At 32.0% G+C, this 13143-nt stretch overlaps 2 protein-coding genes across 3 annotated transcripts in view; one reads left to right on the forward strand and one right to left on the reverse strand.

Moving 5' to 3' along the window:
- Window positions 1–6582, forward strand: part of LOC114330231 (sodium-dependent neutral amino acid transporter SLC6A17-like) — a 44869-nt gene extending 38287 nt beyond the window's left edge. Inside the window, exon 7 of the mRNA XM_028279555.2 lies at window positions 6357–6582. Within this exon, the coding sequence (XP_028135356.1) occupies window positions 6357–6532 (176 nt within the window). The 3' untranslated portion in view covers window positions 6533–6582. The remainder of the gene's footprint in view (window positions 1–6356) is intronic.
- The window catches only part of LOC114330230 (DNA-directed RNA polymerase I subunit RPA2), a 178156-nt gene extending 166850 nt beyond the window's left edge, over window positions 1–11306 (reverse strand). The window contains exons 1-2 of one of the 2 annotated variants that reach the window (XM_050641658.1): window positions 11235–11306; window positions 10170–10499 (exon numbers count right to left, since the gene is read on the reverse strand). In XM_050641658.1, coding sequence (XP_050497615.1) covers window positions 10170–10499; window positions 11235–11267 — 363 coding nt within the window. In that variant the 5' untranslated portion in view covers window positions 11268–11306. Of the gene's footprint in view, window positions 1–10169; window positions 10500–10604; window positions 10769–11234 lie in introns of those variants that run through there. The other variant, XM_050641649.1, reaches the window with a different exon arrangement.
- Between the last annotated feature and the right edge of the window lie 1837 nt (window positions 11307–13143).

The raw sequence follows: 13143 nt of genomic DNA on the forward strand, positions 1-13143 counted from the left end.
GATATTACAAAAAGACTACCATCTTGGGATTCATAAATTTTTTAGTGGAACAGTTTTTAAATAAACAATCAAAACGTCAAACTTAGTTTTTTGCTCATAAATTAAAAACTTGTTTATTTAGAGATTTCACGTTCACAGGTAACTTTTTCAGAAAAAAAAAAGATACATCGAATGAGATACGCTAAATGAAAATCGGTTAATAAACAAAAAAAGTTATTGCAAAACGGACGACAAAATCGCTGTTTTTGAATATTGTTAATAACAATTTTATTGTTTATTAAAATAGGTTTAAATATGCCTAAAATTCAGGGCATTATGGTGTGTGAATGGTGTGCAAAAAATGGTCCAGATCTGTTAAATAGTTTTTGCAAAATTGAATTTGTTTATAAAATTTTTTGAAAAACGAGATAATTTCTGAGGCTGGTCCAGTTAATTTGGCTGAACGTATCTCAATAATCCGGGGCTCATTTCCCTCGTAAAGATGTATACTAACAGCCTATGAAAAAAAAAAGTAAAAAAAAATTACATGTACGTACACAAAATTATTTGTTAATAGATAGCAGTTTTTAAGCTTATAAACAATTACAATAATTTCGTGGAAATTAAATCAAATTAAATGGCAATAAAAAATACGGAAAGCTGGTGAAAATACACAACTTCGAAAAAAAATTTTTAGGTCCTACGACCCTTGGGGTCTGAGATGGTCCCCTTTTTTGAAAAAATCACTGTTACGTTAATTAACAACACTAAGAGCTGAAATTAACCAATCTTTTATAAGAAAAGTCAATGTTTTTAACAAAGTTTTTAGCAAGAAGAAATGTTAAAAATTGTTTAAACAGGAGTGTTATAAACAAAGAGTATTTTGCGTTCCGACTAAAGTAAAAAATAGCGGGCGTAGTCGAGTGACTGAATCGTGGGCACGGCTGGCGAGCGTCAGCAACCCCTAAAATTACGTTATACTGACCACAAAAATCAACTTTACGTTGAATGACAAATTTTGGTCATTCCTTATGTTTTCGAAGTCACTGAATCCGAATATGGAGTATATTTTTTTCTAGAATTAGTGGAACATGTTCAAAAATCAAATTTTATGCAAAAATGCGAAAAATTAATTTTGATGATTTTTCAATTTTACCTCGCTGTATTTTTGGTCGCTGTAATATTTCCTTTTGAAAATTTTACTGGGTCATCTTTGAAGCATTTAGGTAACAATGAGATTTGTCCAAAATGATTAAACACATTCAAAGAGAAGTTGTTAATTTTTAAACATTTTGTCGTCAGATTTCGTTAGTTTCATGTTTACTTAAAAAAGTTGAGCGACAAACTTTTTAGTTTATAATTTTAACCAACACAGCAATAAAATATGATTCATTAAGAAGTTTTCCAAAAAAATTTAATTCAAAATATGCAATAGGAATCCCGACACCAATAGGTAGAAGGGAATTTGATTATATATATATAATAGGAAAAATGTTATGTGACTTTATAGACGAGCGGCACACTCCAAAAAAGCTTATTTCTCGAGATACTGACCACGGTGTGGTGAATGGCTAATTTTGGTCATACTTTATATTCTTGATGGTGCTGAAAACGATAATTAGGGTTGTTTTGAATTTTACGTGGGGGAACATTGTCAAAATCGCAATTTTACCCTAAAAATAAAAAAAAAATAAAATCACGTTTTTTTGCGTTTAACTCGCTACAACTCAGTTCCATTTTAATATATTTTTTTGAAATTTTTATAGTATATATTTCTCACCTTTATGAAGACAATGGGACCTGCTTCAATCTTTCTGTCTTACTATAAAAAAAGTTATAAATTGTTTGAAGTAAAAGGTGTAGATTCTTGAATTGCAAAGTTTAATCGCACAAGTTGAGTGACAAAATTTGAAATTTAGCTGTTTAATCAAGTTTATGTTAAAATCTAGAGTGCAAGGAACAAAATGTTTTATAGAAAAAAAAAATGGTGTAGCTTTTAATTTTAAGAAAAACGTGATTTTATTATTTTTTTATTTTTAGGGTAAAATTGCGATTTTGACAATGTTTCCCCATCTAAAATTCAAAATAATTTCATTTTCGTTTTGAACACCATCAAAAACATAAAGTAAGACCAAAATTAGCCATTCACCATACCGTGGTTAGTATCTCGAGAAATGAGCGTTTTTTTTTGGGGGAGTGCCACTCGTTTATAAGGTCGCGTAACTTTTTTCCTGTTGCATATTTTGCCTTGAAATTTTCCAGAAAACTTCTTCATGGCCTATGTTTTAATGCTGCGTTGATTAAAATTATAAACTAAACAGTTTGTCACCCAAATTTTATAAGTTAACATGAAACTAATAAAATCTCACAAAAATTGTTTAAACAATTTTTCGACCGCGGTACCTCTTGGTACCCCTGGATTTGTTATAAGGAACTTTTTTTAGTAAGTTTGTGCAAAAAATACGAATCGGAATAATTAACCTAACGGGGTCGACGATACAGCCTGGACTACACACGGATTCAAAATAGAGCGCCCGGAAAAAATGGCCTATACCTATCGGGTTCTACTGTACCAAGTTTACAAATTTTTTTTATCTATGGTACCACATTAAAATAATAACATTTAACTCTTATTTTCATTGCAAAATTATCCAAAACAAAGCAGCTAATGGGATGTATAAAACTTTTTTGAAGTGGCCTTTTTATTGTTATTTTTTAAATTCATTTATTTAAAATATAATTCTACTAAATAAATGTGCAACAGAATAATATTCATAAAATTCAAGTTTCTACCAAAATATATATAATATTAAGCTTCAAATCTGGTATACTGTCAATGTTAAAAATGAGCTGCAACGGTCTAGCGAATGGTAGTGTGCGAATTTCTTCTCATTCGGCTACGCCAACTATTTTTTTTTACTTTAGTCGGAACGCAAAATACTCTTTGTTTATAACACTCCTGTTTAAACAATTTTTAACATTTTTTCTTGCTAAAAACTTTGTTAAAAACATTGAATTTTCTTATAAAAGATTGGTTCATTTCAGCTCTTAGTGTTGTTAATTAACGTAACAGATTATTTTTCAAAAAAGGGGACCATCTCAGAGCCCAAGAGTCGTAGGACATAAAATTTTTTTTTAGAAGTTGTGTATTTTAACCAACTTCCCGTATTTTTTATTGCCATTTAATTTGATCTAATTTCTACGAAATTATTGTAATTGTTTATATGCTTAAAAACTGCTATTTATTAACAAATAATTTTGTGTACGTACATGTAATTTTTTTTTACTTTTTTTTATAGGCTGTTAGTATACATCTTAACCAAGGAAATGAGCCCCGGATTATTGAGATACATTCAGCTGAATTAACTGGACCAGCCTCAGAAATTAGCTCGTTTTTCAAAAAATTTTATAAACAAATTCAATTTTGCAAAAACTATTTAACAGATCTGGACCATTTTTTGCACACCATTCACACACCATAATGCCCTCAAGTTTAGGTATATTTAAACATATTTTAATAAACAATAAAATTGTTATTAACAATATTCAAAAACAGCGATTTTGTCGTCCGTTTTGCAATAACTTTTTTGTTTATGAACCGATTTCCATGTAGCGTATCTCATTCGAAATATCTTTTTGTTCTGAAAATGTTACCTGTGGACGTCAAATCTCTAAATAAACAAGTTTTTAAGTTATGAGCACAAAACTAAGTTTGACGTTTTGATTGTTTATTTAAAAATTGTTCCACTAAAAAATTGATGAATCCCAAGATGGTAGTCTTTTTTTAATATCTCATACTACACATTTCAACTGTCAAACCTCGTCTTTTCCCTTATGTCGAAAAACGGCTTATTTTTTACTAACTTGATTGATCTATTATATACAGGGTGTCCAGAAACTCTACCGACAAACGAAGACAGGAGATTCCTCAGATAATTTTAAGACAATTTAACCCAATTCACCTAGTCCGAAAATGCTTCCTAAGGGAGCTAGAGCTCTTTGAAGATGGCGCCATGAAATTAGTTTTTCTTAAATACCTCCAGAACGCTTCTATTTAGAAAAACGAAAATTGGTATGCATATTTACTTTTCAGAGATGAATCGATTCCATCCATTGCAAATTTCTATTACCGGTCATAGGCGTGCGTTTTGGTAGAGCAACGGGTATTTTATCGCATAACTTTTTTGTCCTTAACTTTTATGCATTTTTGACACCGGATTATTAAATTGTGAGGTATCTAGTACTAAAAGATACTCTTGATTTAAGTCGGTAGGACACACCGTTTTCTAGAAAAATCGATTTGAAAGTTTTTCGTTTTTGGAATTTGAAAAAAAAAATTGAAAGAACTTTTCAACAAAAAACGAAGTATTTTACCAACATAAAGTAAGAGTAACTTTTAGTACTCGAATACCTCATAATTTAATAATCTAATTTCAAAAATGCTCAAAAATTAAGACAAAAAAGTTATGCTATAAAATAACTGTTGACCTACCCAAAACGGACGCCTATGATCAGTACTAGAAATTTGCAATTAATGAAATCGATTTATCTCTGGAATATAAATAAATGTACCAGTTTTCGTCTTTCTAAACAGTTTTTTTTTGAAATTTTTTTTTAATTCAAAAAGCGAAAAGTTTTCAAATTGATTTTTCTAGAAAACGGTGTGTCCTACCGATTTAAAACAAGAGTACCTTTTAGTACTAAAATACTTCCCAATTTAATAATCCAGTATCAGAAATGCATAAAAGTTAAAGATAAAAAAGTTATGCGATAAAATAACCGTTGCCCTACCCAAAACGGACGCCTATGATCGGTACTAGAAATTTGCAATGAATGGATTAGATTTATATCTTAAAGATAAATACGCGTACCAATTTTTGTTTTTCTAAATAGAAGCGTTCTGGAGATATTTAAGAAAAACTAATTACAAGACGCCATCTTCAAAGAGCTCTAGCTCCCTTAGGAAGCATTTTCGGACTAAGTGAATTGGGTTAAATTATCTTAAAATTATCTGAAGAATCTCCTGTCTTCGTTTGTCGGTAGAGTTTCTGGACACCCTGTATAATAAATTAATTAAAGGTACATAATATGTGTACAATAACGAAAATCCGGTCAATAACGTTATTAACCGGTCAATATCGATAATGGCCTGGTGAGTTGGGCATTAAACCCCAAAAACCCATAAGTAATCCGTTTGCATCAATTTAATGCCAAAAACTCTCGAAACTCCCGAAGATGACCGGCCTTAGATACCAGGTGCTCCGTGGGTCGGATCTGATGACGTATTCGCGTTCAGCAATCACATAAACCTATGAGTAATCCGTTTGCATCAATGTAGTACCGAAGAAGACACTCGAAACTCCAGAAGATGACGCCCCCTGCAATGACCCTGGTCACCAGGTGATACGTGAGTCATTTCTGATGGCATAATATTCGTGTTTAGCGACTTAAAAACCTTCCAGTAATCCATTTGCATCAACTAAATGCCGAAAACCCTCGAAACTCCAGAAGATGACGTCCCATGCAGTGACCATGGGCACCAGGTGTTCCGAAGGTCGATTCTGAATATGCATTCGTGCTTAGCGACCTCAAAAACCCTCCATTATCCATTTGCATCAATTAAATACCTGGGCATCAGGTAGACCGGAGGTCAATTCTGATGGTCAGGTAGACCGGAGGTCAAAAACCCGTGAGTAATCCGTTTGCATCAAGTTAATGCCGAAAACCCTCGAAACTCCAGAAGATGACTCCTCTTGCAGTGACCTTGGACACCAGGTGATCCAGGGGTCAGTTCTGATGGCGAATTCGTGTTCAGTTACCCCAAAACCCCCAGAATAAAAAAAATTGGTCCTTAATATATTAATTTTGATATGTTTATGCACTTTCGGATGCATTGTATGCACTTTAAAGTGCAATTATGCATTTCCACGCATTTTCGAATAGTAGACTTTTTTCCTGATGTCATCCTGAACATAATGCAAAAAACTGCAATTCCTAGGTGCTGTATTTAAAAATCGATTTATTCGGGTGTTCTTAGTGCTAAATGCCCTCGACTATGTATATTCATACAGTATGGTGCAAATGTCTGTAATAAATTCGATATTTCGTAAAGTGGTGACTTTGAGGAAAAATCCCGAAACAAGTCAATTTTTATTTTTAAATAACGAGGTTTTGGCATATATTTCATACGAGTGATGTCATCCATATGGACGTGATGACGTATCGATGATTTTTTAAATGAGACTAGGGTCGTGTGATAGCTCATTTGAAAGAGTATTCAATTCTGTATTCAGAATGTATGTAATTTATTTAATGTTCATTTCTTATTGTCAATCATTATTTTAATACTAGTTATGTAATAATGACTTTAATTTTAGTTTTGGTAAGAGTAATACGAAAGAAAAAATGGAACAATATACTAGGTCCATCGACCGATTGGAAATTGCCTATTAATTTGGAAAGTAGTAGGAAGATGTTTCAAGAAATACACTGTACACAAGAATATTTATACGAAAAACATTTAATACAAGATAAAATAAAAAAATATGAATGATTGATGTTATTTCAGTTTGATGAACTTATATAAAAACAAGAACAAATAAACTACTGGCTTTCTTTTTTGTCTAAAAACCTTGAAATATAACCTTGAATAATATTAATAAATACCAAAATACTATAGGTATCGGTAATAACATTTTTTTAAAATGCAATTTATCAAAAGTTACTCATTCACTTAATTGTAATGATTATTGGATCAAAACGTTTCAAAATTTAATAATTTATGAATGTACATACTTATTTAGATAAATAATATTAGTCATAGTCACTGGTTATATTAACCTTCTTTTTTCAGTGCTGATCCTTTAATCAATATATAGGTGACCATTGCAACCATTCTGCTAACGTCACTATTTATAATACAACAGCTGAGCTGTGTATACAGTATGGTGCAAATGTCTGGAATAAATTCATTATTTTGGAAGCCAGTGACTTGGCTGGAAAGGAAAAATCCTAAAACAGCTCAATTTTTAATTATTTTAAATTATGATTTTTTGACATATATATCATACTAGTGATGTCATCCATTTGGGAGTGATGACGCAATCGATGATTTTTTAAATGAGAATAGGGGTCGTGTGCTAGCTCATTTGAAAGGTTCTTTAATTCTCTATTCAGTAATATAAACATTAACATAATTATTTATACAGGGTGTCAAAGAAAAATTATTTTGAATTAAATTAATTGACACAATGTAATGTAATTTTTTTAATTCAAAATACATTCTATTGCTGTCAGAAAACAGAAAAAAATATTTATTTCATAAATAAACATTGATTTTCGCTTAAATTTAATGTTCGAAGTGCCAATAGGCAGATGGGTGGCAGCTTGATACGTACATACAGTTCCAAAGTAATTTGTACGTACATATTACTGAATAGATAATTAGATAACCTTTCAAATGAGCTAGCACATGACACCTATGCCCATTTAAAAAATCATTGATTACGTCATAACGCCTAAATTTATGATATAACTAGTACGATATACATAATATACCTAAGTTAAAAATGATAATTTAAAAATAAAAAATGACATGTTCCAGGATTTTTCCTTAAAGTCGCCGGCTTATGAAATAACGAATTTATTCCAAACATTTGCACCATACTGTATAGTAACTTCTCAGAAAAGAACTAATTTGTCTAAGGTTTGTTCCAACACGCCACTTTTGTACGGTTTTAAAACGGTCAAGAAACTGTTTGACATCGATTTTATGCGCATACTTTGACTTTTCACTGTTCTCTTTCAATCTATGAGAAGCTACATCAGTATAGGTACACTACACGAAGATACAGAAAAATTCAGCTTATATGGAGGAGTAAGAAAAGTAGACAATATTTCACCAAAATTGTTCACATCAGCTCTAGAGTCAATATTTAAGAACACTCAATGGCAAGATATGAATATCAGTATCAATATAGATGGAGAAAGATTAAATCATCTGATGTTTGCAGATGATGTTGTATTAATTGTAGATAGCTTACAGGATACAGTTTCTATGATACATTCGCTTAAAACTCTGTCTGGATAAACAGCTCAAATAAAAAATAATAAGCTGCCATTTAACATTACAGTAGAACCTCGATTATCCGTCAGGGCACCGGACCAAGGGTATGACAGATAATCGAAAAGAGGGTAACAGAACATTAAAAAAAAAATTAAAAATTCATAGTACAACTCTCAAATTTTATTTGTATGGTTTGTTTGACAATATAAGAGGGATTTGTATTCGTACAACCGAATCAATTTAAAATATTCTGAAATCTTTGTTTTTTTTACTGTTGCTTCACATTTTGCGACGGCTGAATTTCTTAATCGGCATAAGATCAATGCAATCTACTTTATTGGCTTCTTCTTGTTGAGAATACCACTCGATAAATTATTGCATGTGCGATGCAGTTTCTCTAGATTATTTACGCAAATCTTTGTCAGTTACAATAGGTTCATCAACATATCTACAGTCAAATTCCAAGTCGGTGTCGGGGTCTGAATCTGTTTGGTCCGCCTTTGTTGCCATTTCAACAATTTCTTTATCTGTCAGCAATGGATAGCCGTTTGTGTCCTCATCACACAAATCAAATTAACTTTTTTTTAAATTTTTTTACATTAAAATGTTTGCTTATGTAGTCAATACAACATCTGTATGTACCCTGACGGTTAACAGAGGTGACGGTTAATGGAGAGACGGATAATCTAGGTTCCACTGTACCTATATCACATTAATAAATAAGATTTATTTATTTGACATTTTAACTTCACATTTAGGTGTCAAACAAAACAATAGTCACATGCTATACTTTTTGTTTATGTTATATTTTTCATTTGCATTTTTACATACATTAGGTTTAATATGTTTCTAGCAATGTCTCGATTGTAGAATTCTCTCAATATCTAAATTTGCTAGAAGACCCTAATTGCTGTCCTGAGGTTCAAGTTGGCTTTGAGGTCTTTTATCTTGAAGATGGTTTGGGATATCGAAATGCCGTTTTCAGATTTGGATTCAGGAGATAAAACTACATAGGAATACATCGGTAGGTTGGCTCCAAGTATTGCAGGGGCGGTGAAGCACGAACGAACGAACATACAGTTCACCATATATAGCTGAAAGTGTGAAATTCCCATTGCCTGTGCTAACAATGAAGTGAGAACACCCATGTAAACGGTCTGGATCGTCAGTGTGAGTGCGAGGTCCGTCTTTTGACGAATGCGCATCATGATCGTCACGTGTTCTCAGACTTTCAGCTATATTTGGTGAACTGTACTTTGCGAATTTATAAAGGAAAACAAAAGTTTCGTTGAAATAATATAAAGATCGTGGATTGTTATAAATATATAGGTATATTAGTTATTTTGTCATGGTTAATAATTGACATCTCAAGCTATTTTAGGTTTGCTAAATAATTGTTTTTCTAGACATTAGCTCGAGATATATTTGCTAACATATACTATAGTTTGTTTTTAAATCAGGAGGAGTAAAATTCACACCCATAATATACATCTTCTTTTTTGGTTAATCACATTGACATTCGACGGTAATCCATACATATTATATTATACTAATATGTCGCTAAAGAGTTCTAAAAACAACTGTTTTTTATATAAAAGTAGACTAAAAATTAAAGGAATAACCCAGAAAACATGAAAAATCGCCTATCTAACTTAATTTAACCTATGAAATACCAGTAGTGTCAAAATTTCATAAATGTCATTAGTATCAAAATTTCATAACAGTGGAGTAAACTTGCCTGAGGTTGGACCAATTACAAACAAGCTCCTCTTGGTTTAAAAACAAACTATGGTTTAAAATAGGTTCGTGTGGATATAAGATAGATATAATAAATAACACATGGATTAGGCAAGGTCCAAAAAATAGCATAACTCTGAGCAGTTCGGGTCGGTGGTCTATCTATCTCACTCTACCGGCGCTTAGCGTTCTCTGTTTAGCATATTATGGCCGCTGCCTCTGTGTCTGTGTCGTTCCATTAATTCCACCTTTTGGTAGATATGCTCATACTCGTACGACAGACAACGATAGCTAGACCACAGTACTTGATATTGGCGTTACACCCCGATGTATTGGGTGGCATATAACTAGCCTGGTCTATTGTTAATATGTGATATAATTTTCTTACCTTAACCATGACTGGTATCTCCCCCAAATCTTTGGTAAATGATTGTTGTTGTTCCTCATCAATATACCAATCAACTTCAACTAAAAACTTTCCCTTGTATGTATTTGCACTTTGTCTGCATGATGTAGGATAAATTGTTTTATTTCTAACTAGTACCATTTCAGGGGGCACCTCCGGTTTTTGAAATAGGCAGTTTGTAATGGTAAGTTTAATTTTTCGTTCATTTAGAAGAAATTCTACAGAGTTTAGATCTTTAATAGCTTCCGACAGTCCTTGATTAACCATGTAGTTAAAGCTGGTTGTGTGAGGTTCTCCATTTCTTTGCAGAATCTGTAAAAAATTTAAATGTTTAGTGAAAACATAACCTCATATTTGCACGTGAATGCATATTTAACAATCGTCTCCCTTTAGTAATCAAAGAAATATGTTAGTTACCTCATTTTGTTTATCGGGTGGTTTTCCAAAATCTGGATTTGTTATGTATTTTAAAGAAGGGTTTTCCATTTCCTTAATAATAAAATAACCTATAAAAATTCAAAACTGTCAAAAAGCAACGGGAAAAGCAGCTGGTCATAGAGAGGCAGTTTTGAATACAATTTCTCTGTATGTCTGGTAATCTATCTATTGGATGTAGGTATAAGAATGGGATGAGTACTTACAAGGTTTGAAATGAATACCAAAAAAAGAATGTGTTTGTACTTTGTACGCACGTAATACGTAAGAAGTTAATACTTCTATTATATGATTTCAACCAAAATAATATACTTTAAACAGTTTATTTGTACCTACCTATATTATTTAAATATTAAACTAATTTTAATACTTCCACTTTCAAAAAATTTTTATTAAAACAATAACGAAAATAAAAAAAAATAAGGAATATGAATTGTCCGGATTTGAACGCGGACCTCTCGATCCGTAGTCGAATGCTCTTACCCTTACCAGTGACCTACCACGACTCTGTTTACATCACTTCTCGGACATAATTAATAATTACAATCACGGTGACAAATAGATCAAGTGAAATATGAAAATAAAAATGTTTTACTAATATTTGTTACTTACTCCCGAGCAAAACAAATCCAAAGACACAAACATTATAATAAATACATTTATATGTATACAATATATTCTTTTCGCACCTTATTTGCGCTGATACATACATAAATTGAAAGGATTAGCAATTAACTCCATACTGTCGGTGTGCGCAGGCGCGTGGGATAATAAAAATTCACTCTCAATCGCGCCTAAAGAAGTATAACTTCAAAAATAAAAGAAAATAAGTATAAAATGATCGGAATTTGGCTAGAAAATTTAAACCGAAAATTTTTAAATTTTAATTTTTAACCAATTAATGTTTCAATATGATGTGCAGAATAATTTTGAATTCGGTTCTGCTAATGATCTTGCTTTTTTATCCTTAAAAGTAGAAAAAAAGTTTTATTTCTCTTGCTAAATATTTATCGTCTACTAATTTTAACTAATGCAATTGTTTACTGTAAGTTCTAAAATGACTAGTTTACAATTATTTAATGCGATGTTAAAATACCGGCAAGTGCTTTAGAAATTCCAAAACTGGAAAGGCAAATGGACCCGATGAGGTTCCTACTGAAATACTAAAGCTCTTGAATGATGAATCAATAGGTATAATATTGCACTTATTTAACACAGTATACAATACTGGTATTATGCCTCAAGAGTGGCTGCTGTCTACATTCGTTACACTGCCAAAGAAATCTAATGCAAAAGAATGTTCAGAACATCGAACAATATCTTTAATGAGCCATCTACTAAAGATATTTCTAAAAATCATCCACAACCGAGTTTATCAAAAGTTGGAGTCAGATATTAGTAATACGCAGATGGGGTTCAGAAAAGGACTAGGTACTCGAGAAGCTCTCTTCGGTTTGAATGTTCTTACACAAAGATGCCTAGACGTTAATCAAGAAGTACATGCATGTTTTATCGATTTTGAAAAAGCGTTTGACAGAGTACGCCACGATAGGCTAAGAGACATTCTTGAAAGAAAAGACATAGATAATAAAGATCTGCGAATAATTATCAACTTATATTGGAATCAGAAAGCTAACATCAAAATAGAAAATGAGATATCAAAAGCAATAGAAATACGTAAAGGGGTAAGACAGGGATGCATTTTGTCACCACTGCTACTTAACGTATATAGTGAAAGCATCTGTCAGGAAGCCCTTTTGCAAGCAAATGAAGGAATCGTAATCAATGGAGAGGTTGTAAATAATATTGGATACGCAGACGACACTGTACTAGTTGCAAGAACAGTAGAAGAATTACAACGATTACTTACAAACATACATAAATATTGCTTGCAACAATTATGGCATAAACATTAATATCAAAAAAACCAAGTATATGGTCTTCAGTAAAATCATGACACAACCAGCACATATTAGTATAAACGGCATTCAAATTGAAAAAGTATCAAGTTACAAATATTTGTTAATTTTAATAAACGAAACTGGAGACCAAAACAATGAAATAAAAAGACGTGTATCGAAATTGCAAGGGCCACCTTCATAAAGATGAGAAAATTCTTCTGCAACAGAGATATAAGCATCCCTCCACGATTAAGAATGCTAAGAAGCTACGTATTTAACAAGCTATTATACGGTGTAGAGGCCTGGACTCTCAAACAGAACAACATAAAAAATATTGAAAGTTTTGAGATGTGGTGCTACCGTCGAATGCTGAAGATAAGTTGGGTTGAAAGAATCACAAATCTTGAAGTAATACGAAGGATAGGAAGAGACCCAGAAATTTTGTTAACGATAAAACGAAGAAAACTCAAGTATTTGGGTCACCTGATGAGAGGTCATAAATACGCATTACTTCAAAATATAATGCAAGGAAAAATAGAAGGAAAACGGAATCCAGGCCGTAGAAGAATGTCATGGTTGCGGAATTTGAGAGTGGTTTGGCTGCACCACTAATGAACTTT

Source organism: Diabrotica virgifera, chromosome 1, assembly GCF_917563875.1.
Source record: "Diabrotica virgifera virgifera chromosome 1, PGI_DIABVI_V3a".
Classification (NCBI taxonomy): domain Eukaryota; kingdom Metazoa; phylum Arthropoda; class Insecta; order Coleoptera; family Chrysomelidae; genus Diabrotica; species Diabrotica virgifera.